The sequence below is a fragment of the Pteropus vampyrus genome, unplaced genomic scaffold (genome assembly GCF_000151845.1).
Source record: "Pteropus vampyrus isolate Shadow unplaced genomic scaffold, Pvam_2.0 Scaffold865, whole genome shotgun sequence".
Lineage (NCBI taxonomy): Eukaryota > Metazoa > Chordata > Mammalia > Chiroptera > Pteropodidae > Pteropus > Pteropus vampyrus.
Window position 1 is genome coordinate 25,374 of NW_011889646.1, and position 17,062 is coordinate 42,435.

A 17,062-nucleotide genomic window follows, 5' to 3' on the forward strand; every position below is an offset into this window, starting at 1 on the left:
GCACTGCATGTATGCACACACCTACGTGCACACACGCGCACACATGCACGCATACACACAGGCATACACACACGCTACTCCCTCAGCTGCTAGGAGGGAACTGGCTGCCATGTGTAGAGCCCACTGTCCCCAAAGAGGCTGACTTTACCCGATATGACTGTGGCTCTCTAGTACTGACCACCTATGTCTGCCTTCCAGGTGCAGGTGCTGGGCACTTAGGACAGTGCCTAGTGAACTCCGGATGTGGCTCTGAGTGGCCACAGGACCAGCTCCACAGCAGCTGTGGCCATGCCACCCACCACCGCTCCCCATGTGTGAATTTATCTTCGAATCGTTCAATTAATAAAGCGTCCTGCAGCTCAGGGTCTGGCTCCTGTGTCTCCCCACATTGAGGGACATGCGCACACACATGACACTCGCACATGTAAGTGCCCACACAGAGAGCAGACTCGCCAACGGAATCAGCCTGACGCCCGTGCAGGCAGGTGGGCGCAGCAAGACAAGCAGGCAGGGAGGCGCTCAGAGGGCGGTGGCGGGGCGGGGGGGGGCTGTCTGTGGTGGGAGGTGCGGGCAGCAGAGAGCCCTAGGAAGAGGAAGCGCCAGGCTGGGGGTTCCGAGACAACAAGCGCACACAACACACATATAGCAGGGGCGAGGGTTGGGAGCAATCTCTCTCCCCAAAGTCACCCAAGAAGAGTCTGCCTAGAAGACACGCCAACCCAACCCTGAGAGGGACAGAAAGGTAAGTGCGCCTGCTCACGGGGCCGGCACAGCCAGTGGTGCGCAGGACAGCGTGGGCCTCAAAGTTCCTGCTGCAACCAGCAGCTTCCCACGGTGACCTGCCAACCCCACCCTACCCCGCCCCACCCCCACCCGGGTCCCAGGGTCCTTTCCGGCAGAGTGGCCTCCGCCAGGGGCAGCTCTGTCCTCACCAGCTTCGCCATGGCCGCTTGGCTCTGGGTCACTTGGCCCTGCTGCCCGGTCCAGGCCCTCGCTGTCCCTCGTCCTGCTCTCTGTGCCTCGTGTCCCTCTCAGTGAGCAGCAGAGCCACACCCTGCCTACCCTCCAGGAGAGGCCATTGTCCCCATCACACAGACAGTGATCTAGAACCTACCACCGCACAGAGCCACATTCTAGAGCTCAGGAGCTGCAACCTCCCCAATTCTCAAAGCCCCTGGTGGCAGACAAGAGGGAGGGAGGCGCCTGGCTCTCTATGCTCCCTTCGCGGAACTGCCCGGCTCCACGGACAATGTGACAGGACCACCTCTGAGGAGGCTTGGCCCATAGGTTGCTCTGAGTGCGGCTCCTGGACTGAAGAGGTGAGGGTCCCCACAGAGGGTCGCCCACCCCCCACAGCCTTGGCCCTCACGTCTCTGAGAGGGAGGAACCCGGCCAGAACCCCTTAGGGCCAGGGAGGGTGGCCAGTGAGGGCAGAGGAGACAGCTCTTCCAGGCTTGTACACCAAGGTTGACGCTGTCCCCCGGGGACTGGTGAGGGCAGAAGAAAGCTGCTCCTCCGGGCAGAGGCCTACCGCTCACTGAGGTCTGGGCTCCAGCTCGGGACCTGCCCTGGAAGCTGTGGCCTGACGTTCTGCCCATCAGTGGGGCACAAGCAGGGAGGGGTGCGGGGCTGCAGACTCCCAGCACTTGGTCACCCTCCTATCCATGGACAGAGCCGGCCATGGCAGAGGAGGTGTGGGTGGGCACCTGGAGGCCCCACCGCCCCCGGGGGCCCATCATGGCCCTCTACAGCAGCCCTGGACCCAAGTACCTGATTCCACCTACCACAGGTAAGCACCTCTGGGTCCCGGAGGGAACTGTGGGGGGAGGGGCGGGAGCCAGGTCTGAGGTGGGCCTGGGACTCATCCCTGACTCTCAGCCCATCGACTCCGCTGGGGTCATAGGATGCAGAGAAGGCTGGGGTCTGGCCCCAGGCTGCTCAGAGCCCCTGCTCCACAGGCTTTGTGAAGCACACGCCCACCAAGCTGCGGGCACCCGCCTACAGCTTCCGTGGGGCCCCCATGCTCCTGGCAGAGAACTGCTCTCCAGGGCCTCGCTACAGCGTGAACCCCAAGATACTGAGGACCGGCAAGGACCTCGGCCCCGCCTTCTCCATCCTGGGGCGCTACAGCACCAAGACCCTGCTGACCCCTGGCCCCGGTGAGTGGCAGCCCCAGCCCAGCCCGAGCCTGTTGGCGGCCACTGCGCGCCCTGTAGAGCCAACGGTGTGAAGGGGCAGTGTCCTCGCCCTCCTGTCCTTGTCCCTCTGCTCACGAGGGGGCACAAGCAGAGGAGCTGCTGACCAGAGCGCAGCCTACGAGCCACCTGAGCCCAGCTCTGATCTGGGCCTCACTCGGCCCCTGTCCCCACACCAGGCCCATGTCAGACCCTACCCCCTCCTGCACTCCAGTCCTGCAGCATTCCCACTCTGGGTACTCCGACCAATCTCAGTAACCTGCTGCACTGGGGTCCCCAAGCCCCTGAGAAGGCCAGGCACCTGCATGAGGGCCCTTCCTCCCCCAGGCGACTACTTTCCAGAGAGATCGACCAAGCACGTGTTCGACTCGGCGCCCAGCCACTCCATTTCTGCCCGGACCAAGACCTTCCAAGTGGACAGCACCCCAGGTTCCCACGACCCTGAGGGCCCATGGAGGGCTGGGTCAGGGCCTGGGTGGGCGGGCGCGGTGGGGTAGCCTGCCGCTGGCCCCCCTGGAGGCGGGGAGCCCCAGGGCATGAGCCCGGGGAGACTCAGCGCCGCTGCACCCTCAGGCCCCGCCGCCTACATGCTGCCCGTGGTGATGGGGCCGCACACGGTCGGCAAGGCCGCCCAGCCCTCCTTCTCCATCAAAGGCCGCAGCAAGCTGGGCAGCTTCAGTGACGACGTGCACAAGGCAAGGGGGGCCCAGTGGGTGGAGCTCACCCCCATCTGCCTCCGCCCCCCAGCCCAGGGCCCAGAGGCCTGATCCTGCCCTCCTGAGAGCCCTCAGCTCTCCTGCCAAGTGTCGGGTTACACCCTAATGCAAAGAAGGGCTGAACAGGGCGGGGGTCACGGAGCAGCGCTCCATGGGCAGCACGCAGGAGGAAGACAGGAGGAGAGTAGGCTGTGAGGTAGTGGGGGGGGGGTCCCAGCCGCAGAAATGGGTGTAGAGGCCCTGAGGCAGGAGCACCCCTGAACTGCCGCCCAGCCCAGCCCACCGCCCTCAGCCCCAAGCCAGTGCCCAGCAGGAAGGGGCCCCCCTCACACGCCCGCGGGAGGGGTGAGTGCGGGGGCTGGCACATGCCGAGGCGTCATCCCCACGGGGACTCTGGAGATGAAGGAGCCCGACACACAGACGCACAGCGACCCGGGGCCCGAAGCCCACTGTCTGATGCCAGCCCCTCGCCCTCTGGAGTCACGTGGCCTGGCAGGCCGAGCCTGTCTGAGCCTCTTTTGCTTCCCAGACCCCAGGTCCCGCGGCCTACCGTCAGACCGATGTGCAGGTGACGAAATTCAAGGCTCCACAGTACACCATGGCTGCCCGAGTGGAGCCCCCAGGGGACAAGACCCTCAAGCCAGGACCAGGAGCTCACAGCCCTGAGAAGGTCGGGAAGAGTATTGCCCGGGTGGGGGGGGCGGGGAGGCGGGCGGCGGGCGGCGGGGAGGCAGGGGCTACCGTGAAGAGGCGGTGGTGGGGGTGACACGGTCCAGACAGGGTGAGCCAGGGCATGGGGGGCACACAGGCTGAGGGGGTGGGGTACGGATGGTGGTATGAGCCAGCAGGGGTCACAGTGGCCATGCACGTTCAGGATGCCGTGCGTTTACGGCACTGAGACCTTTCCCCAGCTGGCAGGCTCTGCATCCCCAGACACTGGTGACAGTTAATGCTACCGAGCGCTCATTACATACCAGGCTGTGGTCAGACCTGGTAGTGTGGCCTTCACGCTGGTCATCTTGGCCTGGGGTCCCGGAGGAACAGGAAAGCCATCAGCAACCCTAGCCCCGGTGACGGCAGAGCCTGCGGGGTGGGGCAGGGGCGGCGGCTCCTCTCACAGCCCTTCCTCTCCCAGGTAACAATGACTAAGCCCTGCGCCCCCATCGTCACCTTCGGCATAAAACATTCTGACTACATGACACCGCTGGTCGTGGACGTGGACTAGCCCTGGTCTGCACCGCGCCTGGGCTGGAGCCCGGCCCTGGGATGTGGGCTCAGGGCGCTCCCCCACTGGCTGGCCTGGCCCTGCAGCCCTGCAGAGTGGAACACGCTTGCTCAGACAACTGCGACCCGTTATTTTTTCTATGCTACTTTCCCATTTGCTAATCTTGTTTGCTGCTGTGCCCACATATTTAATAAATCATGGATTCCATTGGTAATGGTTTGTCTTGGGGGGAACGTCAAGCTTTCAGACAGAAGCCCCCATGGGTCCCGTCCTGGCTTCCAGGGCCTAGGCCCGAGCAGAGACAGCCGGGCTCGAAGGGCAGACACCCGCCCTGAGTTTGGTTGCAGACCCGACGGCCACACCTGCACCCATCCCTCCTTCCCGCACTCTCCTGCCGCTGTGCTGACTCCACCACTGATTAGTGGGGTCCCTTTGAATCCGGACTAAAGCCTGTGACCGCCGTAAAGTGACGCTGCATGACTTTGGGGTCAGGCCATACAACAAAGGACACAGCTGCTGCCTGGACCGCTCACCTTGCTCACCGTCACACCTGGGCAGTCAGCCTAGATGGGCCCTCAGCTCACACCAGCACCAACCTGCAGATGCGTGAGCAAGCCTTCAGGGTATGGCAGCCCAGCCAGTGTCCACCAGGTGAGGCCTGGACATCGTAGGGCAGAAACTGCTGTCCTCGCTGTGCATGTCTCAAGTTCCAACCACAGTAACCTTAAGACATAAATTACTACCACGCCTTTAGGTGACTAAGTTTTAAGGTGACCTGTTCCACATCACAGCAATACAGGAAGAACAGGAAGACACGGGCAGGAAGGTAGCGTCCAAGCTGTGCCTGAGAGGGGCATTTCCAGACACTGCCCCGGGACCCACGGTCGGGCCTTGAGGAGTGGGGTCTGGATTTCACCTCGGCCTTGGGGAGAGGCCGCCGAGGCTCTCAGGGTGGGTGGCCCTGCCTGTGGCCCCTGGGGGACCACCAGCACAAGACGAAGAACGTGGCTGCTGATGCTCCCTCGGCTGCAGGTCACATCCACCCATTCAGCGCCTAAGAGGCAATCCTGCCCCGAGTGACAGGATCTTGGCACTAAAAGGTGAGCAGCGAGAAGTGACCGGCTGCCTAATAGGCCTGGGAGGGGCAGAGATGGAGGAAGGAGTGGGGTGTGGGCCCTCGGTGCCACGGCCAGTCCGTGGACCAGGGTCAGTTCCAAACCAAACTGTCCCAAGCCCCCAAGGAAACGAGGACACCGAGAACCACGTGTCTGCTCCCTCACAAAGCTGTTTATTGCAAACTGTTTAGTGTCTTTTCCTTGAATTACAGGATAGAGCCTGGCAATCTGTCCTTACTGTAGCAGACTGAGCCCCCAGGTCCTTTCTTGTTTTCCTGGTCTTGGGAATCAATGTCAGCAAACCCCCCTCATCCCAGGATTAGGTGTTAAGGGTCCAGGGCTAAGCGGCAAGGTGAGGCCTACAGGAAGCCCTGCTGATGTGGCAGCTGCAGTCACCATGTCCCCTTCACAGACCCATCCCAACATCATGACAGAAACAAATGTAAACCAGAAAGGAACTAAAACCCAGGCCTCCAAATGGCTGGGAGGACTGCACAGAGCCGTGGAGATGGAGGGGTGGGGACAGAACTAGCAGCCAGGAGACGGGAACGGAAAAAGCTCTCCCAAAAGCCAGCCAGGTCCGCATAACATGAGTAGGCACAGTGGGGCAGGGAACATCCTCGGAGGTGTTCTCCAGGTGTGGGGTGAGCATCACGGGCCCAGGAAAGGCTGGGGGATGTGGAACTTGGGTTCCGGTCTGTGCCCTGTCCACGGTGACCAGGAAGAGATACAGGCAGCAGCAATCTAGCTTGGCGAGCAATGGACAAGTCCCCACGATGAGGACCGACAGATGAGCAGGGGGCTCAATCAAAGCTGAAGTAGCCAGGCAGGACCTCGGGGGCTGGGACGTCGAGGAAGCAGCCAAGCCCCAAACATAGAGGCGGGTCAGCCGACCTCAGTGTGACATGAGCCCACGCTGGAGGCTGGGGGCACACAGAATGGGGCCCTAGGGGTGAGGTTGGGGCCTCCTCCCCCAGCAGGGAAGAGGGCACTGCAGTGACGCTTTGAGACCTGGCCTGCCGGGTGGAGGGGGGCAGACAGGAGCAGTGGTGGTACTGGAAGGAGGGAGACCAGAGAGAGGGCAGCAGGGGCAGACAGGCACCAGGCTGTGACTGCACGTGCGGTGACCGTGCAGGTGAGGAGACAGTGAGCCGACAGTCTGCAGGCAGTAAGGGGGAGTGACTGGGAAGGTGGATGGAAACAGAGACGGAAGGACACACGGCCGACAACTCCTCCCTCGACTGTTTTTACGCAAACACGAGGGTGCTGGGATGTCACTGCGGGGTACGAAGCCGCTGGCCTGGCTGGGCCTGTGGTTTGGTTCGTGAGCGTGGGGCTGGCCAGGTGGGCAGGGGCCCGGGGACAGGTGGGTGGGGCGAGCAGTCTGCCATTGCAGGGGATGAGGGGGTGGCTCAGAGCCCCTACAGCAAGGGGAGACTTGCTGAGGGAAGATGGGCTGTGCTTGGCGTGGGAACTGCCCAGTGACCCTCAGGAGAGGGTTTGTGCAGGGATGACCACCCCCTCTGACTCTCAAGTGCCAGGCAGGCCTGCTTCCACAGATCTGCTCTCCTGTAAATACACCTTTGGTGCTACGCTGACCCTAAGTCCTGAGAAAATGTGAGTTTTTGGTCTTGGATAAATGGCCATGAGATCCGGAAGGATCCAGGTCCAGGGCCTCCAGCCAGGACTGCGGGCCACTCTTCCACCCACAGCCCTGTCCTTCAGCCGTGGACTGGAGGGCAGGCGCAGGGCCTGGTGGTGGGCCCCGCAGCCTTGGCCAGGAGAAGCCACCACATCTGGGCTGAGGACTCCTGGAGGAGATGGTGCTGATCAGAGGTCCCCAGCACACCCCTTCCTGTGTCAGATCCAGGCACCTCGGACACTGGATGTGGCCTTACCCAGAGAAGGACGGGGTGGAGGAGCCTTGGGACATCAGAGCCCCGAGCGCTGCAGAAGGGCTGCTGGCCACGGGTGGCCACATCCAGGACTTCTGGCTGCTCTGCTGACGTGGCTCTGTCGGTGCCTCTAACACCGGGACCCCTTACACACATGGGACCAGCCAACACAGCTCACTGAATCCGAGGCAACCATGGGCTCCCAGCCACACAGGAAGAAGATTCCTAAGCCACAATCGCCATTTCAAAGGAGTATTTCGTAGGCAAGTCCTCTGGAGCCCAGGACACCAGGATGGGGAAGACTCTGGTTGCCCCAGGCACCCACAGAAGCTCACGTCCCACTCGCTCACGTCCTTGCCTTCGACAGGAGGTAGGAGAGGATGAAGAAGACCACGATCAGGCCCACAGCCATACCGCACAGAAGCTTTCGGTTGTCGCGCCCAGACCGTGCCATGGTGGAAAAGCGCTTCACGCTCCCTGTGAGCAGGCCTGTTACGCTCGTGAAATCTGACTCCTGAGGGAGGAAGCCCGGCCCGGTCAGACATGGGTGATGCCTCCATGGCCCACGCGGGGCCTGCACAACGGGCAGCGCAGGGCACATCGCAGACCCTTACCATGCCATCCAGGTACCGGTTCTGATCTTCCGTGTCCCTATCGATGTCCAGGGCCAGCTGGTCAAAACACAGAGGGGGCTGGGTCAAGCCAGGGCAGACACATTGATAGCGCCTAACCCCCTACAAAACTAGCAGACCTGGCTAATAACTCTGCCAGACATGGTACCACTCCCAGAGGTCAGGTCCAGGTGTCACCTAAGCCTCACACGAATGAGCATAGCCTTCGATGGGACAAGAAGAAAGTACATAAAACCCTTCCGGGCTTCTATCCTCCCTCTGATCCCCACTCTGGGGTGCCAGATGGTGAGGGGAGTTCACTACTGACCGATTTGAGCCTGGTGACCTTGGAAGCCAAGTTGTCAGCCATCCGCTTGTTCTCCAGGTCTAGAATCTCCTCCACGGCACCAGAGCTCTGGGCTGCAAGAAGAGAGAGGCTGAGGAGTACACCCACACGCGAGCCTGACCCTGCCTGTCAGTCCTTCGTGGCCTCTGGGACCCACCACGACCCCATCTGCCCAAGTCTCACATCTGGGGAAACTGGGTCCATCTGTGTCTGAGAACAGGCCCAGCCCTAAGCCAGGGTGTGGTGCATGCACTTAGCCCACGTGAGACAGGCTGCATAAATGACAGTGTGCATGAGCACATGTCCTGTGTACATGTCAAGGCCAGGACAGGTAGGCATCTCAAAGTGTACAACTGCAAACAATTCAGTCAAATTGGCACTTTCAGGTATCATGACAGAATCTGTACCACCCCTCCACGTCACCATCAGTGTACCTGGAACCTGTTCTCAGAGATAAACAGTAAACTGTGGTAGGGAGACTTAGGAAGCGTACCCAGGGGGCAGCAGGAAGGCCCCTGCAGGGACCACCTGTGACCCCGGTCCTGGAGAGGCAACGAGTAACCAGAGGAAACAGGGAGCAATACTCAACACCGAAAAACAGGTGCTGAGGTTGACCCCTAAGGCCTAGATCTGCTCACCTCTGCAACCCAGCAAGGGCTTTGTCTGACACCCTGAACACAGTGCCTGCTGAGACCTGCCCCAGGACTAGGGCTGGGCCGGCCGATTCAGAACTACTATCACACCAGGTTTGTGAAACAATCTCTCCCCAACTTTGGGGTACAAATCTGCTGTGGGCCACATGACTCATTGTCCCCTTTTTATTATTATTATTATTTATGCCTACAGCACCCTGGTCTTCCCACGTGGTCTCCCATCCAAGAACTAACCAGGCCTGACCCTGCTTAGCTTCCGAGATCAGGCATCGGGCTTGTTCAGGGTAGCATGGCCGTGGACCATGGGCCGTGGCTCCACTGGGCACAAATCCGGGTCCTTCTGCATGTAAAGCAGACGTGCTAACTGCTATACTATGGAACCACGTCCTCATTGTGACCCTTCTAACGGCAGTGCAGCCCTAAGAATCACTGATGTGTACGAGCCCCAAAGGAAAGCCTGTTAACGTCCCACCACTCCCTTCCCTTTAATTCCTAAAGGTCAGAAGAGCTTAGAGGGACAGGCAGTCAGCATCCCACTTCGCAAATGAGAACAGACAGCAAATGGGGCGTCCAAGGCCCCAGACAGCGAATGGGGCGTCCAAGGCCCCAGTCACTGCGACGCCGGCTTAGACCCTCCCACCACGCAGCTTCCACCTCTAGGGCTGCGTCGACCCGGTGGTCGGCCGAGGCCCAATGCAGAACGGTCTCTCAGGGGACAGAGAGGCGGGGACCCCGCAGCTTCGCGGCGCGGGTGGGCGGGAGCACCCAGGGCCCCAGCGACCCCTCACGGCGCGTCTGTGCGGGACCGGGTGCAGCCTGGCCCCGCCAGGACCAGGCTCCGCCAGTTCGCAGGCCCTGCCGAGACCAATCAGCAAGGAGGGCTGCTGAAGACAGCGGTGTCGGTGACGGCCGGCCCTGCCGCCATCCGGCTCCGCTGTCCCGCGCTCACCCCGAGCCCAGTCCGCCATCGTGCCCGGTTCCGGCCCCAGGATCTGTCACCGTATCAGCCACAGCCGCCTCCGACGTGGCAGTCACGGGAAGGTACTTCCGGCCTCGCCCCTTCCGCCTCGGCCCGCCAACTTCCGGCCGAGGTCGCGACTGTGGAGCGCGGGGGCGGCGCGGTGGACTTGACTTAGGGACCCGGCAGTTTGTTTTCTTTACACTTGGCGGTTAGTGTTCTCAACGCCAGTTACGGTGTCAACCCCTCCCGCCGAAGCCTGCGGCAGGTCAGGTCCTAACAGGCCCTTTCCCAGGCGAGAGGTGTGGCGGGGTCGCCACGGGGAGCTGTCCCCGCCCGGCTCTCGAGGCCCCCGCCGGCCGCGGTGCGGTGGAGGCGCAAACTCGGTGCGGAGCCGGGCCCCAGTTACTGCTGGAGGGACGAAGTGGAGATCGGTGCCTGGAAAGAGCGAGCACTGCAGGAAAGAAAATGAAGCGAGGAGGGGTGGGAGTGGCGGGGACCTCTGCCTTTGCTCCCGGGCACTGACGTAGCGCGACGTCAGTGAGACTCGTTGCTTACGTTACCCGCCCCCTGCAGTGGAACATTTGTTGTCATTAGTCCCGCCGACAAACCGTCGAAATGGGAATTTTCACCACAGCACCATGATTGCTTAAAGTCGTGGTTTGTCCGTTTTTCCTTGGCTGTCTTCACTTCCGGAACATAAGCTCCACGAAGAGAGGGAAGTGTGGGTCCTGTTCACCCGCATCCCAACGCCTCGCACGCAGCACACCCTCAAACGCCTGTCTGACAAACCAAGTGGTCAGGGGGCTGCAAAGTCCTTTCCCTTTTTTAGCTATGCTTTCGCCCTCGACACCCCATGCGTTCTGTGGCTTGAGAAGGGCGTTGGTGTGCTTGTAGTGAGGGGCTGCGGTCCTCTCCTGCTCCAGAAGCGCGGGGAGGCGGATTCACTGTTCGGTCCAGGGGAGACTCAGGTCCCAAAGTCGGACTATCACCGAACCGGATCTTGAAGGCAGGGATGAACCAGTGGCAAAACCTTCAGGTTCCCCTTCCCGCCGTCTTAAGGCGCGCGCACGCCCCGCACACCCTCCCGGCCTCCCCCGCGCGCGGCCCAGGCCCCGCCCCGCGGCGCCGCGCACGCCCTCCCGGTCTCCCCCGCGCGCGCGGAGCCCGGGCGGGGCGGGGGGACACGGACCCGGAATCGCGGAGCGAGGCCCCTCCCGCCTTCTTGGCGCAGGGTATCCGGGGAGCCATGGAACCCGGTGCGGTTGTGGATGCCGTGGAGACGGGGAAGGAAGACGTAATTATGGAGGCTCTGCGCACGTACAACCAGGAGGTGAGTGGGAGCCGTGCCTGGAGGCGGTGGGCAGGGCGGGGTGCGCGCGTGGCGGACAGAGGCTGCGTGAGTGTGGGGGGAAAGACAGCGCAGCGCGGAGGGGCGCCGATTCCGCGAGGAATGTCTGGGGAGAGGGTCGGGGTGCGTGCCTAGGGCAGGTGTGTGGGGTGGAGCTCCATCCTTTCAGAGTGGTTCCTCATCCGGGGAGCTGCGCCCTGCCCCGTGTGGACCTGAGGTTCCTGAATCTCTGGGTTTCTCTGCAGAACTTCCAGAGCTTCACGTTTGATGATGCCCAACAGGAGAACAGGAAGGTGGGTGCCTACCAAGAGGTAAAGGGGCAGGGACGGGTGGCCCCTGGTGGAGGGGCCTGGTGGAGCTGCTATTTTTTCTACCCACAGAGACTGGCGGAGCTGCTGGTGTCCGTCCTGGAGCAGGGCTTGCCACCCTCCCACCGCGTCACCTGGCTGCAGAGCATCCGCATCCTGTCCAGGGACCGCAGCTGCCTGGATACTTTCACCAGCAGCCAGAGCCTGCAGGCACTCGCCCGCCACGCTGGCATCTTCATCTCCGAGGGGTCAGTTTCTGAGCCCCTAGACATGGATGTCGTGCTTGAATCCCTCAAGTGCTTGTGCAACCTTGTGCTCAGCAGCCCGGTCGCACAGATGCTGGCAGCGGAGGCCCGCCTGGTGGTGAGGCTCGCAGAGCGCGTGGGGCTGTCCGACGAGAGCAGCTTCCCACATGATGTCCAGTTCTTTGACTTGCGCCTCCTCTTCTTGCTGACGGCACTTCGCGTGGACGTGCGCCGGGAGCTGTTTCAGGAGCTGCAGGGCGTGCGCCTGCTGACCGATGCACTGGAGCGAACGCTGGGCGTGAGCCCCAAAGGGAGACCCCCGGAGCTCCTTCCTCCTCCGGAGGCTGAGCGGGCCATGGAGATCCTCAAGGTGCTCTTCAACATCACCTTTGACTCCGTCAAGAGGGAGGTGGACGAGGTGAGGCTGACCTGCACCGTGGGGTGCTCGCTTAACAGCTCGGATATCGGGACCTGCATTGCTGATGAGCACCATAAAGTTTCTGGGTGCTCGACATGGAGAGGACAGGAGGCAAGGAGGTGCCGGTTCTGGGAAAGGGCATCAAGGAAGGTTTCTGAGGGACGTGGAGTGCAGGGCTTTTGCTGCTTGGCAGGGGGGGCTACATGGTGAGAAGTTGTGGGCGAGTCCCCTCCATGAGACTGAGAGTGTGGGGCCAGGACACAGGGTGCGATGGCCTCCCAAAGGGACCCATTGCCATTCATAAGGGGGTTAGGGGGAGCTATGCCCAAGACAAGATGCAGTAGTTCCAGAGTGGGGCAGACAGTGGGACCTCAGGTGGCAGTGGTGGGGACAGGTGCGGCTCTCTGTCTCAAAAACCCCTTTTTCTTTGGTCAGGAAGATGCTGCCCTTTACCGGCACCTGGGTACCCTTCTACGACATTGTGTGATGGTCGCTGCTGCCGGGGACCGCACAGAGGAGTTCCACGGGTGAGGGTGGGGCCTGTCATCCTGGAGGGAAGTGTGTTCATCTGTCTAGACTGTGGCTCCCGGCCCCGCTGCTGGACCAGGCTCCACCTAGAGAGCCTTCATCCGTCTGGGTGGGACCAGACGAGTGCGTTTTCAGCCAGCCTCGGCTTTTGTTGTATACTAGGATGAGAGCTGTGAGTGAGGGACAGGAGTGTGCCTTTGGCCCTTGGGTAGTGGCAGCGGATGGTCACTCGTTTTCCGTTCCCAGTGACCTGCGTTTGGGTAGCTTGTGGTTTTCCAGAAACTACCTGTGATGTTTTAGCTCAGACAGAGGGTGGTAGTTGGGGCATCTGTAGAGTGCCTCCTTCCTCAGGGACCCACCCCATTGGGCAAGCATGCCCAAGATCAGTCCCCCACTTCAGCTCTGGCCCCTGGAGCTGCTCTTAGGCTCTTGAATGCCGGCTCATGTCACGTGCAGCCTCAGCAGGGTACACCATGCATTGTGCCTGTGCTAGGAGACTGGACTTACCAAGCTTCCCTCCCCACTTGTCCCCAGCCACACAGTGAATCTCCTGGGGAACTTGCCCCTCAAGTGTCTGGACATCCTCCTCACGCTGGAGCCACATGAAGGCTCCCTGGAGTTCCTGGGAGTGAACATGGATGTGATCCGTGTCCTCCTCAGCTTCTTGGAGAGGCGTCTGAACCAGGTGGGCAGGGGGACCTGTGGTGGGGGCTGCCCAGGAGCTCGGGCTTTCCTAAGCAGCTGTGGCCACTGCCTCTGCGAAGTCTGCACTGGTCAGTGGCGATCAGCTCAGTGGTGTGATTTGAGTGATTCCTCCAGCCGCTGTGTTGTCCAGCCAGGCCCCTCATCCCTGAGCAGCACGTGGATCCTCCCACACATGCCCGAGGGTTTCACTTTTGTGGGTTACTGCAAGGAATCAAGTGTTCAGAGTCAAGTGATGTAATTGTTTTCTGGATCTCTGGTTCTTTCTTGAGCGGTCCAGAGAAGTCCCAGTCCCTGCTAGCAACCTTAGACTCGTGTCACTGTGCGCAGGCATCCCTTGGTGACCAGCATCAGCTGTCCCGTGAACCTCGGTCCAGAGGCTCCCTGATCCTGCAGCTGCAGCAGAGGATGTTAGCCAGCGGGACCCTGGGCAGCCCCTCTGGGAGCTTGCAGACCTGTTGGCTAAATAGTGGGGACCTCTCAGAAGTTCACGTTGCCTGTGTGCACTGTGGGCTAGGTCACACACGCTGGGCATTGGGTGTTGGCTGGGATCGTCTGTTCTTACCACTATCACTGCTGGTGTTGGGATCCATGGAGGTGATGGGAGGCCGGGGAGGGACAGACGCTTCCTGCTGTCTGAAAATCGCAGAGTAGGGGTTTCCCCCGTTTCTTTGTCTGCCACCTTCTGAAGGCAGCTTGCGTGCCAGTGGTGTGCTCACAGCTACGAACACTGTCTCCCCTGCGTCCTTGTCTTAAGAATGAGGAAGCTAGACTTGGGGCAGTTAAGTTACTGGTTCTCCGTCACAGCATCCAAGTGGCCTCACGGATGAGGTTCCAGCACGGTCTCTCGAAACTCACACAGACACCCACTGCCCTGCTCCTGGTTCTTGGCCCCTCCGCTGGCTCAATGCAGCAAGGCCTCGTCCTGACTGCTTCCTGCCGGACCGTGTGGCACATTGTAGCCTTCTGGCCACCGGTCAGCAGCTGGCACAGCCCCACTGACACAGGCCCCTCTGCAGACACACAGGCTGAAGGAGAGCGTGGCACCTGTGCTGAGTGTGCTGACCGAGTGTGCCCGCCTGCACCGCCCCGCCAGGAAGTTCCTGAAGGCCCAGGTACAGCAGAGGGGATGGTGGTGAGTCCCCGCTCACCCCAGCCACTCCCGCCAAGGCTGAGGGACGCCTGCCTCCCCAGGTGCTGCCGCCACTGAGGGATGTGAAGACCCGGCCGGAAGTGGGGGAGCAGCTGCGGAACAAGCTGGTTCGCCTCATGACGCACCTGGACACCGATGTGAAGAGGGTGGCCGCAGAGTTCCTGTTCGTACTGTGCTCTGAGAGTGGTGAGTGCGAGCCAGGCTGCCGCGCGGCACCCCCCAACCCCCCGGCAGCCTGGCACGCTGACCTCTGCCCACCCCACAGTGCCCCGTTTCATCAAGTACACGGGCTACGGCAATGCCGCCGGCCTCCTGGCTGCCCGGGGCCTCATGGCAGGCGGCCGGCCTCAGGGCCAGTACTCGGAGGACGAGGACACGGACACGGATGAGTACAAGGAAGCCAGGGACAGGTGCGCGCCCCGCAACCTTGGGCTTCCTCACTCGGCACCCGTCCCCAGCCCTTGAGGACCTGCAGGGTTGGGGGGGGCAGCATGACAAACGGTTAAGACCTTTCGGAGTGTGGCATTTCTTGAGTGCCGTGGACCCTGACGTGGGGATGTTTCATTGAGGACAGAGGGTAAAGGGGCCCGGCCGTCTGGGGTCCCAGGTGGCAGGAGCTAGCTAACTGTTGCTCCGGGGAGTGGTCTCTTCCCGAAGTCGCTTCCCCCTTCCCACCTTCCCTGCAGGAAATGGGTTTCTTGCCAGCCTGGGCACAAGCGGGCCGATGTGGGACTGCACCACTGCAGGCAGCCCCTCCTGCTTGGAGAGCCACTAACGCGTTCTCCATGCCTCCTCTCTGGGAGCAGCATAAACCCGGTGACTGGGAGGGTGGAAGAAAAGCCACCCAACCCCATGGACGGCATGACGGAGGAGCAGAAGGAGCACGAGGCTATGAAGCTGGTGAACATGTTCGACAAGCTCTCCAGGTATGTGGCGTGGCGAGGAGGTCCCTCCTGTGCTGTCCACCCTGGGAGGTGGGGTGGGACAAGGGCTTCGGGTCCTGACGAGGCTGTGTTACTTGTTTGAAATCACCTGCTGTGGAGGAAATCCCTGAGGCTAGAATCGGGGTTCAGGTCAGCACTGTGCCCATTTTACAGATGGAAGCTGAGGCCCAGAGAAATTGAGAGACTGCCTCAAAGCCATGAGGTGTAGCAGTCAGGGTTCAGGCCTGGCTGACAGGTTCCCATGCAGACTTCCCCAGTGAGCAGAGCAGCCGGGGGTGGGCGGAGCCCAGCACACCTTTCCCTACAGGCACAGAGTCATCCAGCCCATGGGCGTGAGTCCTCGGGGGCAGCTGACGACCCTGCAAGACGCAGTGAGTGAGAGCATGGAAGGGCAGCTCTCCTCGGACCCCGCCTCAGACCCCGACTGAGGACGGCCGCTCTCGCGCTCCCCTTCAGAACCGGTGCTGCTCCCAGGATGTTCCTGGGGCCGTGACCTGGGGACGTCACATTCCTCTCTGGCTTGGAGACCTCTTTCTCTTTGCTCCCAAAGTTTTGTTCATGATCCGCCTCTGGTCCAATTTGTTATTTCTGGGATGGTACGGGTCTTGTGCTGCTGTCACTGGAAACTCGGCTTCTTCAACCAGAGCCAAGAGGACGTGCGCAGAGGCTGCCGCCTGCAGACGCGGCTTAGTGGGACTCGGCCAGCGTGCATTTGGGAAGGCGGGCTGAGTGTGGGTGCACGCAGGCTGGCAGGCTGGCATGCTGGCCCGGAGCCGGCAGGTTGGGCAAGCGCTGCATTTCAAAGGGAACCTGCTGTGACTTCTCATGCTGACGTCAGAAACATTCTCCTGTGGTGTGCGCTGCTGATTTTGTCCCCATTGAGCACAGAGCTGGAGGCCTATTCTGCATCCTCGGTCCTGCCTCAGCCACCTGCTGTAGGGTCCACAGTGCCCGCATCCTCACCAGTTGTGACGGTGGAATCTATCTTTCCCACTGGCATGGATCATAGATTCACGAAGGAAAATGCTGCACGTGAAACCTTAAATCTGTATCACGTCTCACAAAGTATCACAAATATCCCGGAGTAGTTGCAAGCGAGAAAGCGCGTGTGTGTGAAAGTGTGTGTGAAATATCAAGTAAAGGCACATTAAGTAAAGGTAAAAGCTGATTTCATCCTTTGCAGAATTGCACGCGTAGATCATCACTGTCCTGTCCTCCCTGATGTGTGAGGTGGCTATCAGTTGACTGTTCCCGCTTCACTCCAGCCCAGGGGCTGCTGGAAACAATGCCAGGGAGGAGGGGGCACATGGGGTGGATGGGGAGCAGGAAGGACAGCCCCAGTAGGAGGGGCCTGAGGGGGGAGGGGGGCAGGGCAGCCGAGGTCTCCAAGGCCCTGATGCCTTCTGAGTCGTAGAGGTTACTAGAAGTTCTAGTGGGGAGACTAGGGACAGGGCACAGTTAGAAAGCTGCTGGAAGGGTCTGGAACAGGTGTTCCCTGGGGAGATTAATGTGAAATGCATCGGGAGAGTGAGCTGAACAAGGTGACCCTCTGAGGGGTCGGAGGCTCGACAGCACCCATCTCCAGGGTCCTCTGTCAGCAGATTGTTCCAATCGAGGGGATGCCCGTGCATCCCAGGGGCCCCTTCCACATTTTACTGTCAGCACTTGCATTCCCTGAGGAGACAAATGAAGGGATGCC

The 17,062-nt window shown here is 61.2% G+C and overlaps 3 protein-coding genes and 1 pseudogene across 7 annotated transcripts; 2 read left to right on the forward strand and 2 right to left on the reverse strand.

Annotated features, from left to right (window-relative positions):
- Nucleotides 1-601: 601 nt before the first annotated feature.
- Nucleotides 602-5,077, forward strand: ODF3 (outer dense fiber of sperm tails 3). The gene is made up of 6 exons (XM_023526428.1): nucleotides 602-1,789; nucleotides 1,959-2,159; nucleotides 2,523-2,624; nucleotides 2,769-2,908; nucleotides 3,441-3,581; nucleotides 4,047-5,077. Exons 1-6 carry the CDS (start codon nucleotides 1,681-1,683, stop codon nucleotides 4,134-4,136), a joined length of 783 nt encoding a protein of 260 aa, XP_023382196.1. The 5' UTR covers nucleotides 602-1,680; the 3' UTR covers nucleotides 4,137-5,077.
- Nucleotides 5,078-5,403: 326 nt separating this feature from the next.
- Nucleotides 5,404-10,389, reverse strand: BET1L (Bet1 golgi vesicular membrane trafficking protein like). Of its 2 annotated transcripts, none has more exons than XM_011386008.2 (4): nucleotides 10,278-10,389; nucleotides 8,086-8,177; nucleotides 7,761-7,817; nucleotides 5,404-7,660 (listed from the first exon to the last, which is right to left on the reverse strand). In XM_011386008.2, the coding sequence occupies exons 1-4, from the start codon at nucleotides 10,306-10,308 to the stop codon at nucleotides 7,493-7,495; spliced, it is 348 nt and encodes a 115-aa protein (XP_011384310.1). In that variant the 5' UTR covers nucleotides 10,309-10,389; the 3' UTR covers nucleotides 5,404-7,492. The 2 variants fall into 2 exon arrangements, with proteins under 2 accessions (XP_011384310.1, XP_011384311.1); XM_011386009.2 differs by lacking the exon at nucleotides 10,278-10,389 and adding an exon at nucleotides 9,706-9,873.
- Nucleotides 8,941-9,057, reverse strand: LOC111734201 (annotated as a pseudogene).
- Nucleotides 10,390-10,616: 227 nt separating the features above from the next.
- RIC8A (RIC8 guanine nucleotide exchange factor A) lies at nucleotides 10,617-16,526 on the forward strand. 4 transcript variants are annotated; one of them, XM_023526420.1, is made up of 11 exons: nucleotides 10,617-10,753; nucleotides 10,949-11,047; nucleotides 11,311-11,358; nucleotides 11,446-12,036; nucleotides 12,472-12,563; nucleotides 13,099-13,249; nucleotides 14,286-14,381; nucleotides 14,461-14,605; nucleotides 14,685-14,829; nucleotides 15,106-15,345; nucleotides 15,671-16,526. In XM_023526420.1, exons 1-11 carry the CDS (start codon nucleotides 10,730-10,732, stop codon nucleotides 15,789-15,791), a joined length of 1,752 nt encoding a protein of 583 aa, XP_023382188.1. In that variant the 5' UTR covers nucleotides 10,617-10,729; the 3' UTR covers nucleotides 15,792-16,526. The 4 variants fall into 4 exon arrangements, with proteins under 4 accessions (XP_023382188.1, XP_011384312.2, XP_023382189.1 ...); XM_011386010.2 differs by having other exon boundaries at nucleotides 15,226-15,345; nucleotides 15,671-15,872; XM_023526421.1 differs by lacking the exon at nucleotides 15,671-16,526 and adding an exon at nucleotides 15,517-15,664.
- The last annotated feature ends 536 nt before the right edge of the window (nucleotides 16,527-17,062 follow it).